Raw genomic sequence first — 19,243 nt, forward strand, 5'->3', positions numbered from 1 at the left:
TTCTTTCTGGCTTCATGCTAGAATCACCTGGGGTGCTTATATATTGTTTTGTGTGTGTTTTTAATCCTCACCTGAGGATGTTTGTTTTTATTGATTTTTAGAGAGAGAGAAAGGAGCACCTGGGGCCGTTTAAAAATGTGCCCAAGCCTGGGCCCACCTTGGTGTAGTTACGTGTCCACTAGGTACTAACTGCCCCCAGACCAGGGGACTCTGCAGTCCTTCCTGCAGGCCACAGCCCAGGGCACTTGAATCAGAGTCTGTGGGGTGACCCCCACGTGTGCGGTATGTGTTGGTCGGGGCTGCGGGAGGGCACCCCTCTCTTCGACCGCGTCATGTCTAAATGCCAAGTCCTTTCCCATCCAGGTCCTGGCCCTCCGCTTAGATGGTCATGAAAGTCAAACATGCTTTTAGAAAACGGTAAAGGTCACCTCAGATCAGACCAGTGTGTTCCCAATGTCCCTTTGAAGTTTGCATTTTGCGTAACTTTGCTGAGCAAACTTTCCAAAACTCCCCAAAATGTCAGTAGCTTTTTGTGTGTGTGTCAACAGGAGATACTGCAAGGTTAGAGTTTGCTGTAAACAAGAGACATTGCAAGCTTAGAAAAGTCAATGTGGACAAGTCTGCCGTTTCCCAGAAACCGTCTGAGAGCAGGAAAAGCCGAGCAAAGGTGGTGCTTCCCCTCTTGACTCCTCCTCAGTGAGCCTCCGCCCAGAGGGCTCGCCAGGCCCCTCCTGGAGACAAGGCCTCCGATGGCAGGGGACCACCGCCTGGTCAGGTTGAGAGTTTTCCATGCAGCCAACTGGTCTCCGTTCCAAAGCTCACCCCAGACCTGGGTTCCTGTTTCTGCAGATCAAAGGTCGTTTGTGGTCCAGAGAGAACTCCCGGGGAAATTCACAAATAAAGCCTGCCTTTGCTGTTACTACTTGATCTCTCACTGTTGGCCATTATTATTGGCAATAGAGCTCATGTATGTATCAGAGAGGAAGGGAAACTGAGGCACCGCAGAGAGAAGGGCAGGAGGAGCCCATAGGTCTGCTCATCTTCCCATCCAGAAACGGAATTCAAGGCAGTGAGGTTCTAGAGGAAATAGGGGGGGGGGGGGGGGGCGATGCCCTTGGCTGCCGTGGGGAGGGTCCTGGTGGAGGGCTCACGGATGGGGCAATTGCTGTTTGCCCTGGAACAACTTAACTCTGTCTCTGAGCATCACCGTCCTCATGGGAAAACGGAACTCATGAAGCCACCTCACGTACATGTTTACCCTACACACGGGCCACGGCGTGTGTGGGAGGGATACTCCCCTACCTGCTACCACCAGAGCTTCCCCAGGGAGGTTACCTAAGCGGCTGCTGGGTGTGGGAGGTGAGGCCCTGCCGCACAGAGACCAGCAGGAAGCCAGGGCTGAGGGGGACAGAGTAAAGGTCTGATGTTTTTCTCCTGAGAGTGGGGAGAGGTTGCAACACTAACAAAACCACTTCTCACCAGGCACTGCCACACCCCACACACATGCTCAGTTCCTGAGGGTAGAAGAGTGAAGTGACAACCAGGGACTGCTCCCCCAGAAACATGGAGGGGGTTCTGGACAGTGATGTGAGGTTTGAAGGGACAGGGATGTCCCGCTGACCGTGAGTTAGGAGGCAAGGAGAGAGTGTAAGCCAGCTGCACAGGGGCGGCGGGGGAAGGGGGGAAGTGTTTTGAGGGGGGGCCCAGCACTGCAGCTTCCAAGCCAGCGGTGGCAGTAGGTTCCCAAGAACACAGGTTCCTGCCCACAGGCAGGGCCTGCTGGCTCCCTGGGGGGGTCTGTGGGGCCTGAGGCCCTCCCTGCCCACAGGTGTGGGGTGCCAGGGCTGAGGCCTTCCAGCAGGATGAAGGGGAAGGGGGTGCCGGGGTAGGGTCGGGGGATGGCTGCTCTCCATCCCTATTAGCATGGAGGGTCTCAATTTCCATTTTAGCAGGACCCTGCTGCTACGGCCACCACAGGATCACTGATCAAGCAAGCCCTCGGGACACCAAAACCCTGGCGGACAAATTGCTGAGAAGGAAGATGCTCGGTCTCAGAGCATCACCCCAGAAGTGACTGTTTAATTGCGAGCAGGACAGGGTAGCTTTATAACAGCGAGATCGGCGGGGCACGTAGCCCGGTGTGCCCGACATCAGGTGTGCCCGACACAGCGCAGTGGGAAGGACACCCATCCGTCTCCGCTGCAGGGCTCGCCCCGAGTCACTGTGAGGGGTCCGTCGGGCAAATCCAGCTGGCGAGGGCCTGGACACTCCAAAAATGTCAGCATCAAAAGCCCAAAACGTGAGGGGAACTGCAGTAATTGAGACTTGGGAGGACAGGAACAGGCTGCAGCGAGAGAGAAGGATGGCCGCAGGAGTTCCTCAATCAATGCCCCTTAACAGAAGGCTTCCCCTGTAGATGAGGGTGCAGGGGAGAGGAGGGAAGGAGAGAGATAAGACAGAGATACAGAGACAGACAGAGAGTTAGGGAGACAGACAGAATGAGCCTCCGCTGGGGTCCCTCCCGTGTGCCGACCCACTTGGTGAGCGGGTGACCAGGAAACAGTAGAGGGTGGATGTGAGTGCGCTGTCCCCACGGAGTATTAAATCGCCCCATGGTGCGGGGTGATTCTCGGTTCAAAGACACACGTAGTTCTTACCAAAAGGCCCCGGGTCCACTCTTCCATGTGGCACTTTGCGCCCCCGGAGCCCTGGCTGGGCTGGTCCCCTGCTGTGGTGGACTCCAGCCCTTCGCAGAGAAGCTGCTGACCCTGGCCCACCCACCACACTGCCCTTCTCCATGCGCTCGGGTCCTCTGCTGCCCCCCTGTGGGCGCCCTCCCACTCTGACCTCCTTGCGGGGCTCCAGGCAGCAGCAGCCCTACCTCAGGCCCTTGAGTGTCTTTCTCAGTCACCCCCCGCCCCCCCACACACACACACACACATACCCACACACACCCCACCACACACACACACACACGCCCGCCCTGTAAGGCTCATGAGGCTCCCTGTGTTCAGATTCCTCTCCCAAAGGAGCCTCTGTGGCTGGCTTGTCTGAAATAGCCCCCATGTGGCTCTGAACCCGCTGATCTGCTCTTCTCTTCCTGGTAGAGAAACGTGACCTTATTTCTCCCTCCCTCCCTCCCCCTCCCCCCACTCTAGAACATGGGCTCCAGGCCCAGGCCCAGGACACATGTGCAAGGATGGCCGGCTTTTCCCAGGGCTCTCACCCCATCTCCTTGGACAGGACCCCCTGATTTTACCCCCAACAAGTCGATCCAGCTCTGGCACCTAAATTCCTCACCAAGGCCCTCTTTGCTTTGGCTTTTCCTTTCTCTGCCTCACACCCTCCACCCCCCTTTGCCTTGAACAGAAAAATACAAAACTGAAGCATGCATTTAAAACATTGAATGAGTCCAATGAAATTCCGGGCAAAATGTCCTCTTAGCGGAAGACACTTCTTTTCCCGTTTTCTGCTTCTGTCCCCTGCTTGGCGCCACGTCTCAGGGCTGGTGGTCGTTTAAGCAAGCAGCCTCCCTGCGTTGCGAGCGGCCCGGGCGGACTTTGGCCCCTGTGTGTGCAGACCTGTCCCTGGGCTGCGGTCAGAATGGCGGGCTGCGTCCGGCTGCTCCTGCTCCTGCTCCTCCTGGGCCTCCACGGCACAGAGCCCGCAGGTGGGTGTCGCCCTCCTAACTGTGTCCTCCAGGACAGCGTGGGTTTGGTCAGGGGGCTTTTCCTGGGACAGAGGAGTCCCTGGGTGGCCAGCGGGTCTTCACTCAGCTCCCAGAAGAGCTTCCTGATCTCTTTACAGTTCATGACCAATATGTGGGAAATGATGGGGTCCCTTGGGGTCCTGTCAGAAGAGATGCCCACAAAGAATCGGGAGGTGGGAGCTGGTCTGATGGGGACAGGAGAGGCGGCAGCAGGCCTCAGGCTGTGGCAGCGCCATGTACTCTGACTCCCAGGAAGCGGGCATCGCAATCCTTGGGGAAGTCCATCAAGGCTGACGGGACCTCCCTTCTTTTCTTGCTCCGCAGTATTTCTTTCTACCTCAAAAGCAAATGAAGTTCTGGTAAGATGGAAGCGTGCTGGCTCCTATCTTTTGGAAGAGATCTTTGAGGGACATTTGGAAAAAGAATGTTATGAAGAAATTTGTGTCTATGAAGAAGCAAGAGAAGTATTTGAAGATGACGAGAGCACTGTATGTACCCCCACCGTGAACTCACACACTTTCTGATTATTCCAGTTTCTGTTGCCTGAGAGGGCATACTTTCTCAAAAAGACGGAGCTAAATTAATAACCTGTTTACTTACCTGTGAGGCTGACTTAATCCTAATGTTACGGATGAGGAAACAGAGACAGAGAAGTGAAATAATTTTCCCATCTAGTACGTAGGGGACCCGGATACTAACTCAGTTCCACACCCCTAAGCGCCTTCTTCTGATCAAGCACATTAGCACATTGATTAACTTACTCATCACAAACATCAGTCAGCTTGTCGTGACGCTGACAGAATTTGATATTTTTAATAGAGACCTAATTGCTTCAATATATCAACAGATTTTTAAGGAACAAAAAGCCTCTCTAGAGTGCCTATATAGTAAAAATATCTCTCATAATCTATCATTTGGTTTAAAACTGACTATATATATATATATATACTCTAAATAATATAGGCAAACAATTCTTGCTTATTCATAAGCTTATCAGAAGATAAAGAAGTCAAATCTGACAGGTCTAATATGTAAAATATTTAATAAAGATCTCCTAGTTTTACACATAACAGTAGCAATATTTAAAGTTACATATAACAGTAGCAATATTTAAAGTTATTCTGAATAAAATATCGACCTGTTTCCCTAGTATATTTTTAAAATCATTGTTTCTTGCATGCTTATCTATGTCCTCTTAATTTTACATCATTCAGGTTGTTACAAGTCCAAGTATGATTGGGAGATGGCAACCACTTGTTTACGTTCTAGGCTTTAGTTCCTAGTAATTATCCTAATTTTAGATACCCTAATTTTATATATGAGAGAACTCTTCTGAAATAGACCATCTTTTCTAAAACTAGGAGAAATTAAAACTTCCTGGTAAAAGGAAAATTGTGGGGTTTTCTTATTTTTCAATTACAGTTGACATTCACTATTACTTTATATTAGTTTCAGATTAACAGCCTAGTGGTTAGACACTTATATAATTTAGGAAGTGTTCCCCCAATAAATCTAGTACCCATCTAACACCCTACATAATTATTACAATGTTATTAATATTATTGACTATCTTCCCTATGCTGTACTTTACATCCTCGTGACTACTCTGAAACTACTAATTTGTACAACTTTTTTTTTTTAATTCTCATTCAAGGATATGTTTTTATTGATTTGAGAGAGAGAGGAAGGGATTGAGAGAGAAAGGGAGAGACGTGAGAGAGAAATATTGATTGGTTGCCTCCTGCACACACCTCAGCTGGGGATAGAACCCTCAACCTTTTGATGTACAGGATGACACTCCAACCAACTGAGCCACTCAGCCAGTGTTATCCATTTGTACTTCTTAATTATTTCACCTTTTTCTCCCATCCCCCTACCCCCACCCCCACCTGGCAACTGTCAGTCTGTTCTCTGCATCTATGAGTCTGTTTCTGTTTTCTTTGTTCATTTATCTTGTTCTTTAGATTCCACACATAAGTGAAACCATAGGGCATTTGTCTTTGTCTAGCTTATCACTTAGCATAATACCCTCTAGGTCCATCCGGAAAATTGTCCTCTTAATTTGACACCATTCAGGTTGTTACAAGTCCAAGTATGATTGGGAGATGGCAACCACTTGTTTACATTCTAGGCTTTAATTCCGAGTAATTATTCTAATTTTAGATACCCCCACCCAAACTAACCTTACACATACACATACCCACTTTTGGTTGTTGTTTCATTGGCTTATAAAAAAAAGCGGTGTTAGTTTTCTGTATCTACATCATGCACTCTGTAGACTAGGACATGAATGAAAACTGTGCCCCTGCAGGAGGGGAAGGTGACCTTGGGAGGCGGTGGTCATGGTGTTTGTACCACATCACAGACTATTAATTCTCCTTCCTTAAATAGGTTACAGTAAATACACATGAAATAGGATATGTTCCATGTATATTAAATAAAACATTAAATAGATCATTTTGCATTCTCTGTTTCAACCAGTATTTTTCTATTAAGTGGATAAAATCAACATTTGTTATCTTTAAGCCAATTGATGGGAGAAAATATAAAAAAAAACACAAATCATCTATTTGTAACCCTTTTATATTTTAATTTTACAGGATGAGTTTTGGGGAAGTTATATGGGTAAGTGGCCTCAACTCTTGCAAGGATTATTTCTTCTTCTTCCTTAAGATGAGGTAAGGCATTCCACATTTCAAACTTAGGTACCTGGACAATCCCTGAGGACAAGGACGAGGAGAAGGGTGGGAAAGTTCCCAAGGTCCTGAGGAGTCAGGGAGAAGCTCCCTTAGGGGTTCGGGAGGCAGAGGCCAGAGGGTCCCCATCTTGAGCCGCTCCTCTCATTCCTGGGGCCTCACAGGCTCCCTGGGGCCTCTTGCTGAAGGGTCAGAACCTGGTTAATTTGAGGAAAGTGACAGCTCATCGTAGGCTTAGGGGATGCTGGGTGTCCCTTTAGGAGGAGCTCCCAGAAGACCACAGTGACTGAGGGACATGGGGATGGGCGAGGGGAATTAGAAGAGCTGGGGCAGCCAGCCACAGTCACCCATCACCATGGTCACTCAGCAAAGAAAGGAGGTGGAGGGGGACTTAGACAAACATCGTGGGCACACGTGGCTGGTGGGACCCCAGGGGACACATGAGGAGCCCCTGGCAGCCTAATCCAGCCTCCTGGTGTCCTGGGCAGCAGGGCCAGGGGCCATCAGGAGGAACTGGATGATTCCACCTGCACAAGGTTCTCACATCCCTCTTGACAGGTGGCTCCCCATGCACCTCCCAGCCCTGCCTCAACAACGGGTCGTGCCAGGACAACATCCGCAGCTACACCTGCACTTGCTCCTCGGGCTACGAGGGCAAGGACTGTGCCTTTGGTGAGTCCCCAGCCACCCTGACCCACCCCAACCATACAGAGATGGGCTCCCAGGAGTGAGCAAAAGGTGCCTGTGGGAACCTAGTTCTGACCCAGTTCTCCACTGGAAACAATTCTGTGAATGGCCCTCCTGCCTTCCAAACACGCCTCCCTACAGTTTCCACGGCTTAGAGTCCCCTCCTTGTCCTCTCAAACCCAGCCCTGCCTAACCCATTTACAATCTACTCTCCAGAATTCCTGGAACCTGACCCACCCCAAGCAGGGTGATGGGATCTGGAGGGTCCCTCTGTAAGGGGGAATCACACACAGGCTGGCTCAGAGGTAGGCATGGGTGTGAGATTTATAGCTTCATGAACTAATATTCCTTGTGGGAGTGGGGAGAAATTAATTTCCTATCAATAATTATCAGATATGAAAATAAATTCACTTAATCCTTTCAATGCCTCTGGTCAATACAGAGTCAGTTTTCTGGGGGAAAATATTATTCCCAGCCCAGATCTCTCCTCTGAAGTCCATCTTTCTCCTCTAACTGCCACCTTGAGGGCCCCACGTAATGTTTTGCAGACATCCCAAACCTAACACATGCCAAAGCAAGATTTTGATCCTCATCCCGGCTGCTCAACCACCCAAATGGGATCCCACTAGATCCTTCCCATCCCACATCCCCACCTGTAGTAGGAAGTGAAAGTTGGGAAAATGGGCAGGTGCCTTGCAATATGTACACATATATCCAAACCAAGTTACATTTTCTGAGGACAAATACAAGGTTTGGGTTTGTCACTCACTGAACCTTTGATTTCTCCATGCACATTCCTGAAGACATGGGAAGTGTGGGAAGTGCTTCTATGGGGAACCAAAAATCTGAAAATAATGAGAACATTTGGACTGAGAAGCCAGAGCCCCAAGGCGCACGGAAATTTAAAAACAACCATTTCCATGTTAGCACTTCTGGTTTTCCCTTTATTTCCTTTTCAGCTAAAAATGAATGTCACCCATTGAGGACTGATGGGTGTCAACACTTTTGCCACCCGGGACAGGACTCCTACATTTGCAGCTGTGCACAGGGGTATAAACTGGTCCAAGACTACAAATCGTGCATCCCACATGGTGAGTTCTCAATCAATGAGAAGTGAGAAAAGGTGGTCTCTCCCTTTCCTACCCTCTTGGCTCCCATACACACCCCCACTCCTCCTGCAATAACGTTTGAAAAGCCACCTCTTGTCTATGAGATGAGGAGTCACTATGACGCAGCCAGCCCTCTCTACCTCCATGCTGAAGCTTGCCTGGGTCCTAGCAGTATCTTAGCTAACCTGCAAACACCGAGAGCAGGTGATTTAACTTCACTTGTGGCCCCATAAGTTATCCTATATAATAAAAGCCTAATATGCTGTCTGGTCATCCAGTTGTCTGTTCAACCAATCAAAGCATAATATGCTAATGATATGCTAAGGCCACTCAACTGCTCGCTATAATGTGCACTGACCACCAGGGGACAGACACTCCAACTGCTAGGTTAGCTTGCTGCTGGGGTCCGGCCAAGTGGTACTGAGCGAGACAGGCTGGACACGCCCTGGAGCCCTCCCGAGGCCCCTCCCCAGCTGGCCAACCTCACGTGTCCCTCTGCGGCCCTGATCATGGATGGGTGGGTGGGAGGTAATCAACCAAAGACCATCCTATATAATAAAAGGCTAATATGCAAATCGACCGAGTGGCAGAATGACAGGTCACTATGATGCCACTGACCACCAGGGGGCAGATGCTCAACGCAGGAGCTGGCCCCTGGTGGTCAGTGTGCTCCCACAGGGGGAGCACTGCTCAGCCAGAAGCCCAGCTCATGGCTGGCAAGTGCAGCTGCAGTGGCTCCCACTTCTGCAGCAGTGCTAAGGATGTCCGACTGATGGCTTAGGCCTGCTCCTGAGGGACCCCCCAGAGTGCATGAATTTCATGCACTGGGCCTCTAGTCTCAAAATAATGGGCATGAAGAAGCCATATTCAAGTAGTGAACACCATTTGAGTAGATAAAACCTGATGTTTGACTTAGAAGGCACTGACCTTTCTTATGTTGTCACCACAAATGAAGACAAGTGTGCGTGTGGAATCCTGAATTCTGAGGGCATCAGGGCAACACAGAGGAGCAGGCGGAATCTTCAGATTTTCCCGTGGCAGGTAACAGAAACATTTCATAAACATGTTTTCATTTTTAGTTACAGGTTTCATCCTACTTGTCATTTCCATGGTCTTTGCCAACCAAACAGAAACATAATGACTAAGTGAAAGAGGCATTTTTGATTTAAGTGAACCATTAACTTATCTCAAAGTCCTACTTCAGAGCACTTTCTAATGCCGAATTTACAACTTTAGGGGTCTTCATTCTTTCACCAAATAAAAACACAGTTTTATTGATAGCCACCCTGGGCCCAATGTCATTTCTCTCAGACCATAGGTATCCTGGAGTCACACTTGGGTGGGTGAGGTGACATGGGCCTGGTGAGGGACCACAGGGAAGGCATGTGGCCAGAGTGAAGGACACGGGTTCTCCACTCCCCAGCCCCCTAGCTGGAACTCCAGCTCCACTACTGTGCGGAGGAAATTTCTCTACTTTGGCATTCATTTTTGTTATTTTATGATTTCCCCCCTTGACCGGTTTAGAAGTTAAACATTCCATTTATATTTAACTAGAAGCCCGATGCACAAAATTCGTGCAAGAGTAGGCCTTCCTTCCCCCGGCTGCCTGGGACCTGGGCTTCCCTTGAAGCCCCAGCTTCATCCAGAAGGCTGTCCGGTCTAATTAGCATATTATGCTTTTATTATTATAGATTATTATAGATGGCCACTCTTGACATTTAAAGATTCACTTATCATGCCAATATATAGTTAGTATTTTCATCCCCCCTCCAACTTATTTCAAGCACCTCACAACAGCCATCTACTATTTTAACCAGCATTTCATTCTTTTCTTACTTTTTTAGTAATTCCATAAAATAAGCATCACTTTTATTATTATGGCTTATACCACCAATGTGGATTTTAATTTACATATACTTGCCATTTTTCTTGCTTCTAATGCAGACCATCTCCTTTTTTATTTGTACACCTTTTTTTTAATGTATGCCTTTTTTGTTTGTTTGTGGGGTGTTTTTTGTTGTTGTTGTTAATCCTCACCAGAGGATATTTTTCCATTGATTTTCAGAGAGTGGAAGGGAGGAAGGGAGAGGGGGAGAGAGAGAAACATCAACGTGAGAGAGACACATCGATTGGTTGCCTTCTGCAGCACCCCAGCCAGAATCTGGCCTGCAACCCAGGTTCATGTCCTTGACCAGGAATTGAACCTGAGACTCTTCAGTCCATGGGCCAACACTCTAACCACTGAGTTACACCAGCCAGGCCCTGAAGTACACCCTTTAGAATAGCCCTGTCAATAGAAATATAATGTAAGCTGCATAGGTAACTGAAATTTCCTAGTCACATTAATGAAAGTGAAGCAGATCAAGTGAATTTAGATAATGACTTTTATTTACCAGTACTCCAATATGTCTAAATACTATTATTTCAACATGTAACAGATATAAAAAATTGAGATATTTACATCTTTTCTTCATCACTAATCTTTGACATCTGGGGTGTGTTTTACACTTGGAGAACGTTCAATTTGGACCAGTCACTTGTCAAATGCTCAGTAACCACATGTGACTGCCGCGTTGGACAGCCTAGCTTTAGCAGTTTCTCTACAGGGTCTGTGAGTAATGCACCTCGGTGTGTGTGTGTGTCGAACATGTTAAGCCGGTTGAGCCAGCAGAATCACTGGCTGCTGGGAGGAGGCCTACACAGACAATTGAAGAGAGCTCAGTGACCACTGCAATGACCCTGATTTGAAAGGAGACTGAGTGAAGGGAGATAAAAGGATGGAAAGGGACAAAACCAGAATAGTCCAGTTATCAGCTGGTGAACTTGGTCTTCTGTTACCTTTTCTCCTTGTTCTCTCTTTTTTTAAAAAAATACTTTTTTATTGATTTTTTACAGAGAGGAAGAGAGAGGGATAGAGAGTTAGAAACATCGATGAGAGAGAAACATCGATCAGCTGCCTCCTGCACACTCACTGCTGGGTATGTGCCCGCAACCAAGGTACATGCCCTTGACCGGAATCGAACCTGGGACCCTTGAGTTCGCAGACCAATGCTCTATCCACTGAGCCAAACTAGTTAGGGCAGTTCTCTTTTTTAAAATTAAATTGATTGAAGTGACATTGGTTAATAGGATCATATTCCTTAAGCTTTCTAAGACCCCCTTATTCATACTTGCATTCTTATCATCTTCATCAATGCGCTAAGGCAGACCTCAGCACATGGGGAGTGGGGACTGGTGGATGGATGACTGTATGCCATCAACCTTCATGATGACAGTGGTGGTCTAGTTCTGCCAAGCGCACTGCCTTCAGCCTCCCAGCCCACTCCAGGGGACCTTAGTGGCCATTTTCATCTATGGAAGTAGTGTTAGTACCAAGACCAGGAGCTATTACCTGTGAGGTAAGCATTCTCTACATACAAATCAAACACGTTTGCGGGCACACTTATATAGGCAAGCTAAATGCTATTAGATTTTCACTCTGGTACAATAAGTAGTTCTGAAACTATTTAACTGAATTGACTGGCCTAGGATATATAGTTGAAAATTATCGTTACAACTTGTTTCTTCCACTCTAGGCAAGAAATTGACACTGTGTTCCACTGCATTTTACTACAAGTCTAGCACACTGATGCTGAAAATGCCATCTCCCCTCAAACTTGGTGTTATCCACCTATAAAATATAGTAATACAATAGTTGTAGTGAGGATTAAAGAAAATGCACCTGACTTATGTAATTAATGGTAACTATTGTTAATAAGCACTTAAGATTTCCAGAAATGAGGCTACATTAAACTTGAAAAACATTTATACTTTGCTTAGCATTTTTCATTTTATTAAGCTACTAAAAATTGTAATCAACATTTCTTGAGCCAGCACCTGTGCTATGAGGGTACATTTTTTTTTCTTTTAATCCACAAAATAACCTCACATTTCATCTTGTTATAGTGTTTGTTCTGAAATCTCCCTGGTCTGGTATTAACACTATTGATGAGTGTTAGCATGTAATCTGCCCCCAATCTTTTAAATTATATTTACAGTATGTTTTATAGGCAGTATATAGTTGGCTTTTAATTTATAGGATATTTAGATCATTTTCTACTTATCTAGGTAGGCTTAAATTCATAATTTTGCTATTTGTTTTGTATTTTTCCCATCTGGTCTTTCCTCTTTTCTTTTTTCTGCCTTCTATTGAATTACTTAATTTTTTATTCTGTTTTACCTTGTTAGATAATTGACTAGAATTGTTTTGCTTAGTGGCTGCTTTAGGCTACATTATACATCCTTGCTTTGTCAGTCCACTGTACCTTCAACTGACACTCCCTCAATGGCTGTCTTTGGAGCCTATATTCGTTTTTTTCTTTTTAAATATATTTTTATTGATTCCAGAGAGGGAGAGTTAGAAACATCAATGATGAGAGAGAATCATTGCTTGTCTGCCTCTTGCATGCCCCCTGACTGGGGATCAAGCCCACAACCAGGGCATGTGCCCTTGACCAGAATCGAACCCGGGACCCTTGAGTCCACAGGCCAAAGGAGCCAAACTGGCTAGGGCTGGAGCCCATATTCTTAACCACCAGACTATACTGCCCCTAATCCTGCTAATTGTCACCACTAGCTATTGTCTGTCTTGTTTTTTGTGTTTGTTTTTTTTAAGGTAAAACTAATAGATTCCAAAGGAAAAGACTTCTGTGGTGGTGTTATAATACAGGAAAATTTTGTGCTGACAACAGCAAAATGTTCACTGTTACACAGAAATATCAGTGTGAAAACAAGTAAGTATTTTAGCACTCATTTTTATAAGACCATGTTGGAAATAAACAGTATCCTATGTAGAATGAAAATTTAAAAACTAGAATTTTGCTTTTAATGCAATATAGAACCGAATTTAGCTCAATACTACTGAGCTACTAATAAAGTGAGAAAGCATATGTAAAATACCTAGTGGAATGTCTAGGCATAGCAAGCAGACAAATGCTAATATTCAGTCTGAGGCAGTCACAGCTGATAAAAACATAACAATTTGATACCGAAATGGAGAGGCTGTGTTATAAGGCAGATATTTGACTAAAAGTCAGAAGATCTGGGTTCAGACTCCCCTATCACCCAAGGCCACGCCTGTGATGTGGAGCTCACCACCTAACTTGTCTGTGCCTCAGTCCTCATCAGTGAAAAAATGGGCAGTAACTTCTGTCCTGTAGGGAGGTCAGAGAGGTTCAGTGATAATCTGGGAAAGTGCTCTATTATGATTCTGAAGAACCTTATTATATTTCACTCCTCATCCTTGAGTATTTTTCAGTCAACAAAATGTCAACCTGAAAAACCACTTCTGAACGGCCTAGTTTTGATTAGCTTGAAGAAGTTCCCCTAGTTTATTTACCACTTCACCAAAATAACTCATTTTGATTTTTTAAAGGAGTATGAGGAATTAGTTGGAATACTTCATTCCACAGATGAAGAAAGGAGATCAGCACAATTAGCCATGGCACGTTTTATCGTGCCCAGCCTCTGCCTTGTCACAGGGTTCACTGAGAAATAAGTTTCATATTATTGTAACCTGAAAACCAGACTTTAGGTTACAAAAGCCAGTGTTTGTCCATTATTTCAGATTTTCCTAGAACGACCAAGGACCCACTGACGATCGAGGTGAAGCGCGTCCATGTGCACATGATGTACGAGGAGGAGACGGGGGACAATGACATTTCGCTCTTGGAGCTGGAGCTGCCCATCCGGTGCCCAGACACGGGGCTCCCCGTCTGTATGCCTGAGCAGGACTTTGCGGAGCGCATCCTCATCCCGGGGACACAGGGCCTCCTCATTGGCTGGACATCCAATGGCTCTGAGCTGGGCAATGTGCCGATGCAGCTGCCCGTCACACACATGGACAGCGAGGAGTGTGGCAGAGCCCTGAATGTGACAGTCACTACGAGGACGTACTGCGAGAGGGGAGCGGCAGCCGGAGGGGTGCAGTGGGCGGAAGGGAGCATGGTCGCCAGAAAGCACAAAGGCACCTGGTTCCTGACAGGGATTCTGTGCTCGGTGCCCACAGCAGAGTACGGACAGGAGTTTCTTCTCACCAAGGTTTCAAGATACTCGCTCTGGTTTAGACAAATCATGAAGTGACTGAACCCAGCTAAGCCTCAAGAATAAAAGATGTGGTGGGATTACACACCTTAACTGCAAGCATGGAGTTAAATTAAAATTTCACAGCAAAAACGGTTGTGACTGCCTCAGGACAAACCACTTGGTCTACAAACCATCAATAACTGCTTATGACAGCGATTTTCAACAGGTATGCTGCAAGAATTTTTAAAACATGCAATACCTGACTATTTTGGTCAGGGGCAAGGACCTCTTTTCCCTTAGACTGTCAAATAAAAAAAATGTCAATAGCCAACATAACAATAAATGTGTGAATGAATCAAAATTATTTTTGTCAGATTGGCAAAAAATATATTTTTTGGTGTACTGCAGAATTTTATTAATTAGTATGTGCCATGAGATGAAAAAGGTTGAAAATCGCTGGCTTATGAGCTCATTACTGAGTACTGTGAAAAGTTTTTTTGCTTGGGACTTTTTATCTAAAGAGAGATTTTAAGAGAATGGGAGACAAGAGGGACCTCATAGTTGTGCCAGGTTTGCCAATTGCCCATGAGTGAAAGGGTTGCTCAGTGTTGGAAGAAGACATTAGAAGAGAGTCAGCACAGGAGAAAATATCACAGAATAGTTTATGGGTTTAGAGAAAGAATCAGGAAGCATGAGAGGTTAGAAGATGGACAACATGGGGCCTTTAAACAGGGCCATGTGCTCAGAAAGGCACTTCCTGTGGAGGGAAACCTCTCAGACAGGTTCCAGGGGGGCTGCTGGATGAGGGCCGTGCTCAGCCTCTCCACTCTGCTTCTGAACCAGCTAGCTGACTCTCAGTTATGTAACCCCTTTGTGCCTCTCTCCTGGGCTCTAAATGGAACAATAAAAGCATCTACCAACCAGGGCTGAGTTAAAAAGTAGAACAGTGTTCAATCACAGTGATTATCTAGTAGCATCATGAAGACCGCAGCTTTGACACCATTGGAAAGACAGAACTCAAGTCCAGTCCCAAACCGTGCTTCCCTGCAGACCAGAACTCCACAGGGGGGCCGAGTTTGTGCCAAAATGAAAAGTGAGAGCAATGGATAGAAATTATGTTTACTTTTAAATTAATCTCCTAGTTCTTTTTTAAGTTAAGGAAGTACTAGCAAAACTGCTCCTCCACTAAGTACATCTGATTTCCAGGCCCATTTCTTTGAGGGAAATGAAAGAGCTTCGGAGGCTAACTGCTCTGCAGACCAGCGGTGGAGAGAGCAGCTCTAACTCCAGACGCACATGCAGGGTGACGGTGGGCTGCTGAGGGCTCATTATACAGAGTTGTTGAAGAGCAGAGAGGATATTTTTAAGGAATTAAAAATGTGAGTTGAGAAATCAACGACAATAAAAACAATGAAAAAAATCAAACACTTGGAGGCTAAATAGCATGCTATTAAACAATGATTGGGTTACCAAAAAGATCAAAGAAAAAATAAAAAGCATCCTGGCAACAAACAACAATGAAAACACAAAAATCTAAAATCTATGGGACACAATGAAAGGAGTCTTGAAAGGGAAGTTCATAGCTCTACAGGCCTACCTAAAAAAAAACAAACAAGGAAAAATGGTAATAAATTATCTAACCCTAAAACTCAAAGAATTAGAGAGCAACAAGAAAAGCCCAGAGTGCCCTAGCCAGTTTGGCTCACTGGACAGAGCGTTGGCCTGGGGACTGAAGGGTCCCAGGTTCGATTCCGGTCAAGGCCATGTACCCTTGGTTGCAGGCACATCCCCAGTAGGGGGTGTGCAGGAGGCAGCTGATCCGATGCTTCTCTCTCATCGATGTTTCTAACTCTTTATCCCTCTCCCTTCCTCGCTGTAAAAAATCAATAAAATATATTAAAAAACAAACAAACAGAAAAGCCCAGAGAAGGAAGGAAATAATAAAGATCAGAAAAGAAATAAACAACATCGAGACCCAAAAAGACAATACAAAAGATCAATAAAACCATTAGCTGGTTCTTGGAAAGGATAAACAAGATTGATGAACCTCTAGCCAGGCTCACCAAGAAGCAAAGAGAGAGGACCTAAATAAAATCAAAAATGAAAGAGGTGAAGTAACAACCAACCCCACAGAAATACAAAGGATTATGAAAAATTACTATGAACAACTCTATTCCAATAAACTGGACAACCTAGACAAAATGGACATATTCTTAGAAAAATACAAGCTTCCAAAACTCAATAAGGAAGAATAAAAAAATCTCACTAGGCCGATAACTACCGAAGAAATTGAAGCAGTAATAAAAAATCTTCCAGCCCTGGTCTGGGCGGCTTTAAGGGGAGTTCTACCAAGCATTCAAAGAAGAACTAAAACCTATCTTCCTCAAACTATTCCAAAAAATTCAAGAGGAAGGCACACTTCAAGCTCTTTCTATGAAGCCAGCATTACCCTAATTCCAAAACCAGATAAAGACACCACAAAGAAAGAGAACTACAGGCCAATATCCTTGATGAACATATATGCTAAAATCCTCAACAAAATTCTAGCAAATCAGATCCAGCATTACATTAGAAAGATCATACACCATGACCAAGTGGGATTTATTCAGGGATGCAAGGATGGTATAATATCCACAAATCAATAAATGTGATACATCACATAAACAAATTGAGACAAAAATCACATAATCATATCAATCAATGCAGAAAAAGCATTTGACAAAATCCAACACCTTTTCTTGATAAAAACTCTCAGCAAAGTGGGAATAGCAGGATCATACCTCAATATAATAAAAGCCTTACATGACAAACCTACAGCCAACATCATACTCAATGGGCAAAAACTAAATTCATTTCCCCTAAGAACAGGAACAAGACAGGGATGCCCACTTTCACCACTCCTGTTTGATATAGTACTGGAAGTGCTAGCCATAGCGATCAGACAAGAAGAAGAAATAAAAGGCACCCAAATTGGAAAAGAAGTAAAACTGTCCTTATTCGCAGATGAATGATACTGTACATAGAAAACCCCAAAGACTCCATCAAAAAACTACTAGACTTAATAAATGAATTCGGCAATGTAGCAAGATACAAAATCAATACCCAGAAATCTATGGCTTTTTTATACACCAACAATGAACTCACAGAAAAAGAGAAACTAAAAAAAAATCCCATTTACCATTGCACCAAAAAAAATTAAGATACCTAGGAATAAACTTAACTAAGGAGATAAAAGACCTGTACTCGGAAAACTACAGGACATTGAAAAGAGATAGAGGAAGACATAAACAAAAGGAAGAACATACCGTGTTCATGGATTGGTAGAATCAATATCATTAAAATGTCCATAATACCCAAAGTAATTTATAGATTTAATGCAATCTGCATTAAAATATCAATTCATAGACCTAGAACAAACTCTCCAAAAATTCATCTGGAATAAAAAAAGACCCCGAATAGCCCCAGCAATCCTGAAAAAGAAGAACAAAGTTGGAGGGATCACAAGACCAGATAGATCAAGCTATATTACAAAGCCACGGTTCTCAAAACTGCCTGGTACTGGCACAAGAACAGACATATAGATCAATGGAACAGAACAGGGAACCCAGAGATAGACCCAAGCCATTATGCTCAATTAATATTTGACAAAGGAGGCAAGAGCATACAATGGAGTCAAGACAGTCTCTTCAATAAATGGTGCTGGGAAAATTGGTCAGATACATGCGAAAAAATGAAACTAGATCACCAACTTACACTACACGCAAAAACAAACTCAAAATGGTTAAAGGACTTAAATGTAAGACAGGAAACCATAAAAATCTTAGAAGACTCCATAGCCAGCAAAATATCAGACATATGTTGTAGCATTATCTTTACCAATACAGCTCCTAGGGCAATGGAAACTAAGGAGAAAATAAACAAATGGGACTAAATCAAAATAAAAAACTTCTGCACAGCAAAAAAAACACAAACACACACACACAAAAAAAAACATCAAGAAAGCCCACTGCATGGGATAACAAATTTGCCAATACTATTTCAGATAAGAGTTCAATCTCCAAAATTTACAGGGAACTCATACAACTTAACAAAAGGAAGATAAAAAATCCAATAAAAAAATGGGCAATGGACCTAAATAGATACTTTTTGAAAGAGGACATACAGAAGGCCGAGAGACATATGAAAATGTGTTCAAAGTCACTAATCATCCAAGAGATGCAAATCAAAACAACAATGAGGTACCATCTCACACCTGTCAGAATGGCTATCATCAACAAATCAACAAATAGTAAGTGCTGGAGCGGATGTGGTGAAAAAGGAATCCTTGTGCACTGCTGGTGGGAATGCAGACTGGTGCAGCCACTGTGGAAAACAGTATCAAGTTTCCTCAAAAAGTTAAAAATGGAACTCCCATGTGACCCAGTAATCCCACTTCTAGGAATATATCCCAAGAAACCAGAAACACCAATCAGAAAGGATATATGCACCCCTATGTTCATAGCAGCACAATTTACAATGGCTAAGATTTGGAAACAGCCTTAGTGCCTATCAGCAGATGAGTGGATTAAAAAACTGTGGTACATCTACACAATGGAATACTATGCTGCTATAAAAAAGAAGGAACATTTACCATTTGTAATAGCATGGATTGAACTGGAGAGCATTATGCTAAGCAAAATAAGCCAGTCGGAGAAAGATAAATATCACATGATCTCACTCATATCTATATCCTATTTAACAAAAGAGTAATATGCAAATTGACCATCACTCCAAGACACAAGATGGCTGCCCCCATGTGCTCAAAGATGGCTGCCCCCATGTGGACACAAGATGGTCGCCACAAGATGGCTGGCAGGGGAGGGCAGTAATGGGCAGCTCAGGGTGACCAGGCAGGCAGAGGAGGGCAGCTGGGGGAGACCAGGCCAGCAGGGGAAGGCAGTTAGGGGCAATCAGGCCGGCAGGGGAGCAGTTAGGCGTCG

General features: G+C 44.8%; 1 protein-coding gene across 1 annotated transcript; it reads left to right on the forward strand.

The window, feature by feature from the left end:
• Positions 1-3,603: 3,603 nt before the first annotated feature.
• On the forward strand, positions 3,604-14,321 carry PROZ (protein Z, vitamin K dependent plasma glycoprotein). The gene is made up of 8 exons (XM_008143918.3): positions 3,604-3,670; positions 4,034-4,197; positions 6,310-6,334; positions 6,964-7,077; positions 8,052-8,183; positions 9,157-9,242; positions 12,856-12,973; positions 13,807-14,321. Exons 1-8 carry the CDS (start codon positions 3,604-3,606, stop codon positions 14,319-14,321), a joined length of 1,221 nt encoding a protein of 406 aa, XP_008142140.2.
• Positions 14,322-19,243: the final 4,922 nt, after the last annotated feature.

This window comes from Eptesicus fuscus, chromosome 8, assembly GCF_027574615.1.
Source record: "Eptesicus fuscus isolate TK198812 chromosome 8, DD_ASM_mEF_20220401, whole genome shotgun sequence".
Taxonomy (NCBI): domain Eukaryota; kingdom Metazoa; phylum Chordata; class Mammalia; order Chiroptera; family Vespertilionidae; genus Eptesicus; species Eptesicus fuscus.

Coding starts and splice junctions, on each gene's coding strand:
- PROZ (XM_008143918.3), top strand. CDS start 3,604: ATGGCGGGCTGCGTCCGGCTGCTCCTGCTCCTGCTCCTCCTGGGCCTC. Junction 3,671..4,033: donor CCACGGCACAGAGCCCGCAG/GTGGGTGTCGCC, acceptor CTTGCTCCGCAG/TATTTCTTTCTACCTCAAAA. Junction 6,335..6,963: donor GTTTTGGGGAAGTTATATGG/GTAAGTGGCCTC, acceptor CCCTCTTGACAG/GTGGCTCCCCATGCACCTCC.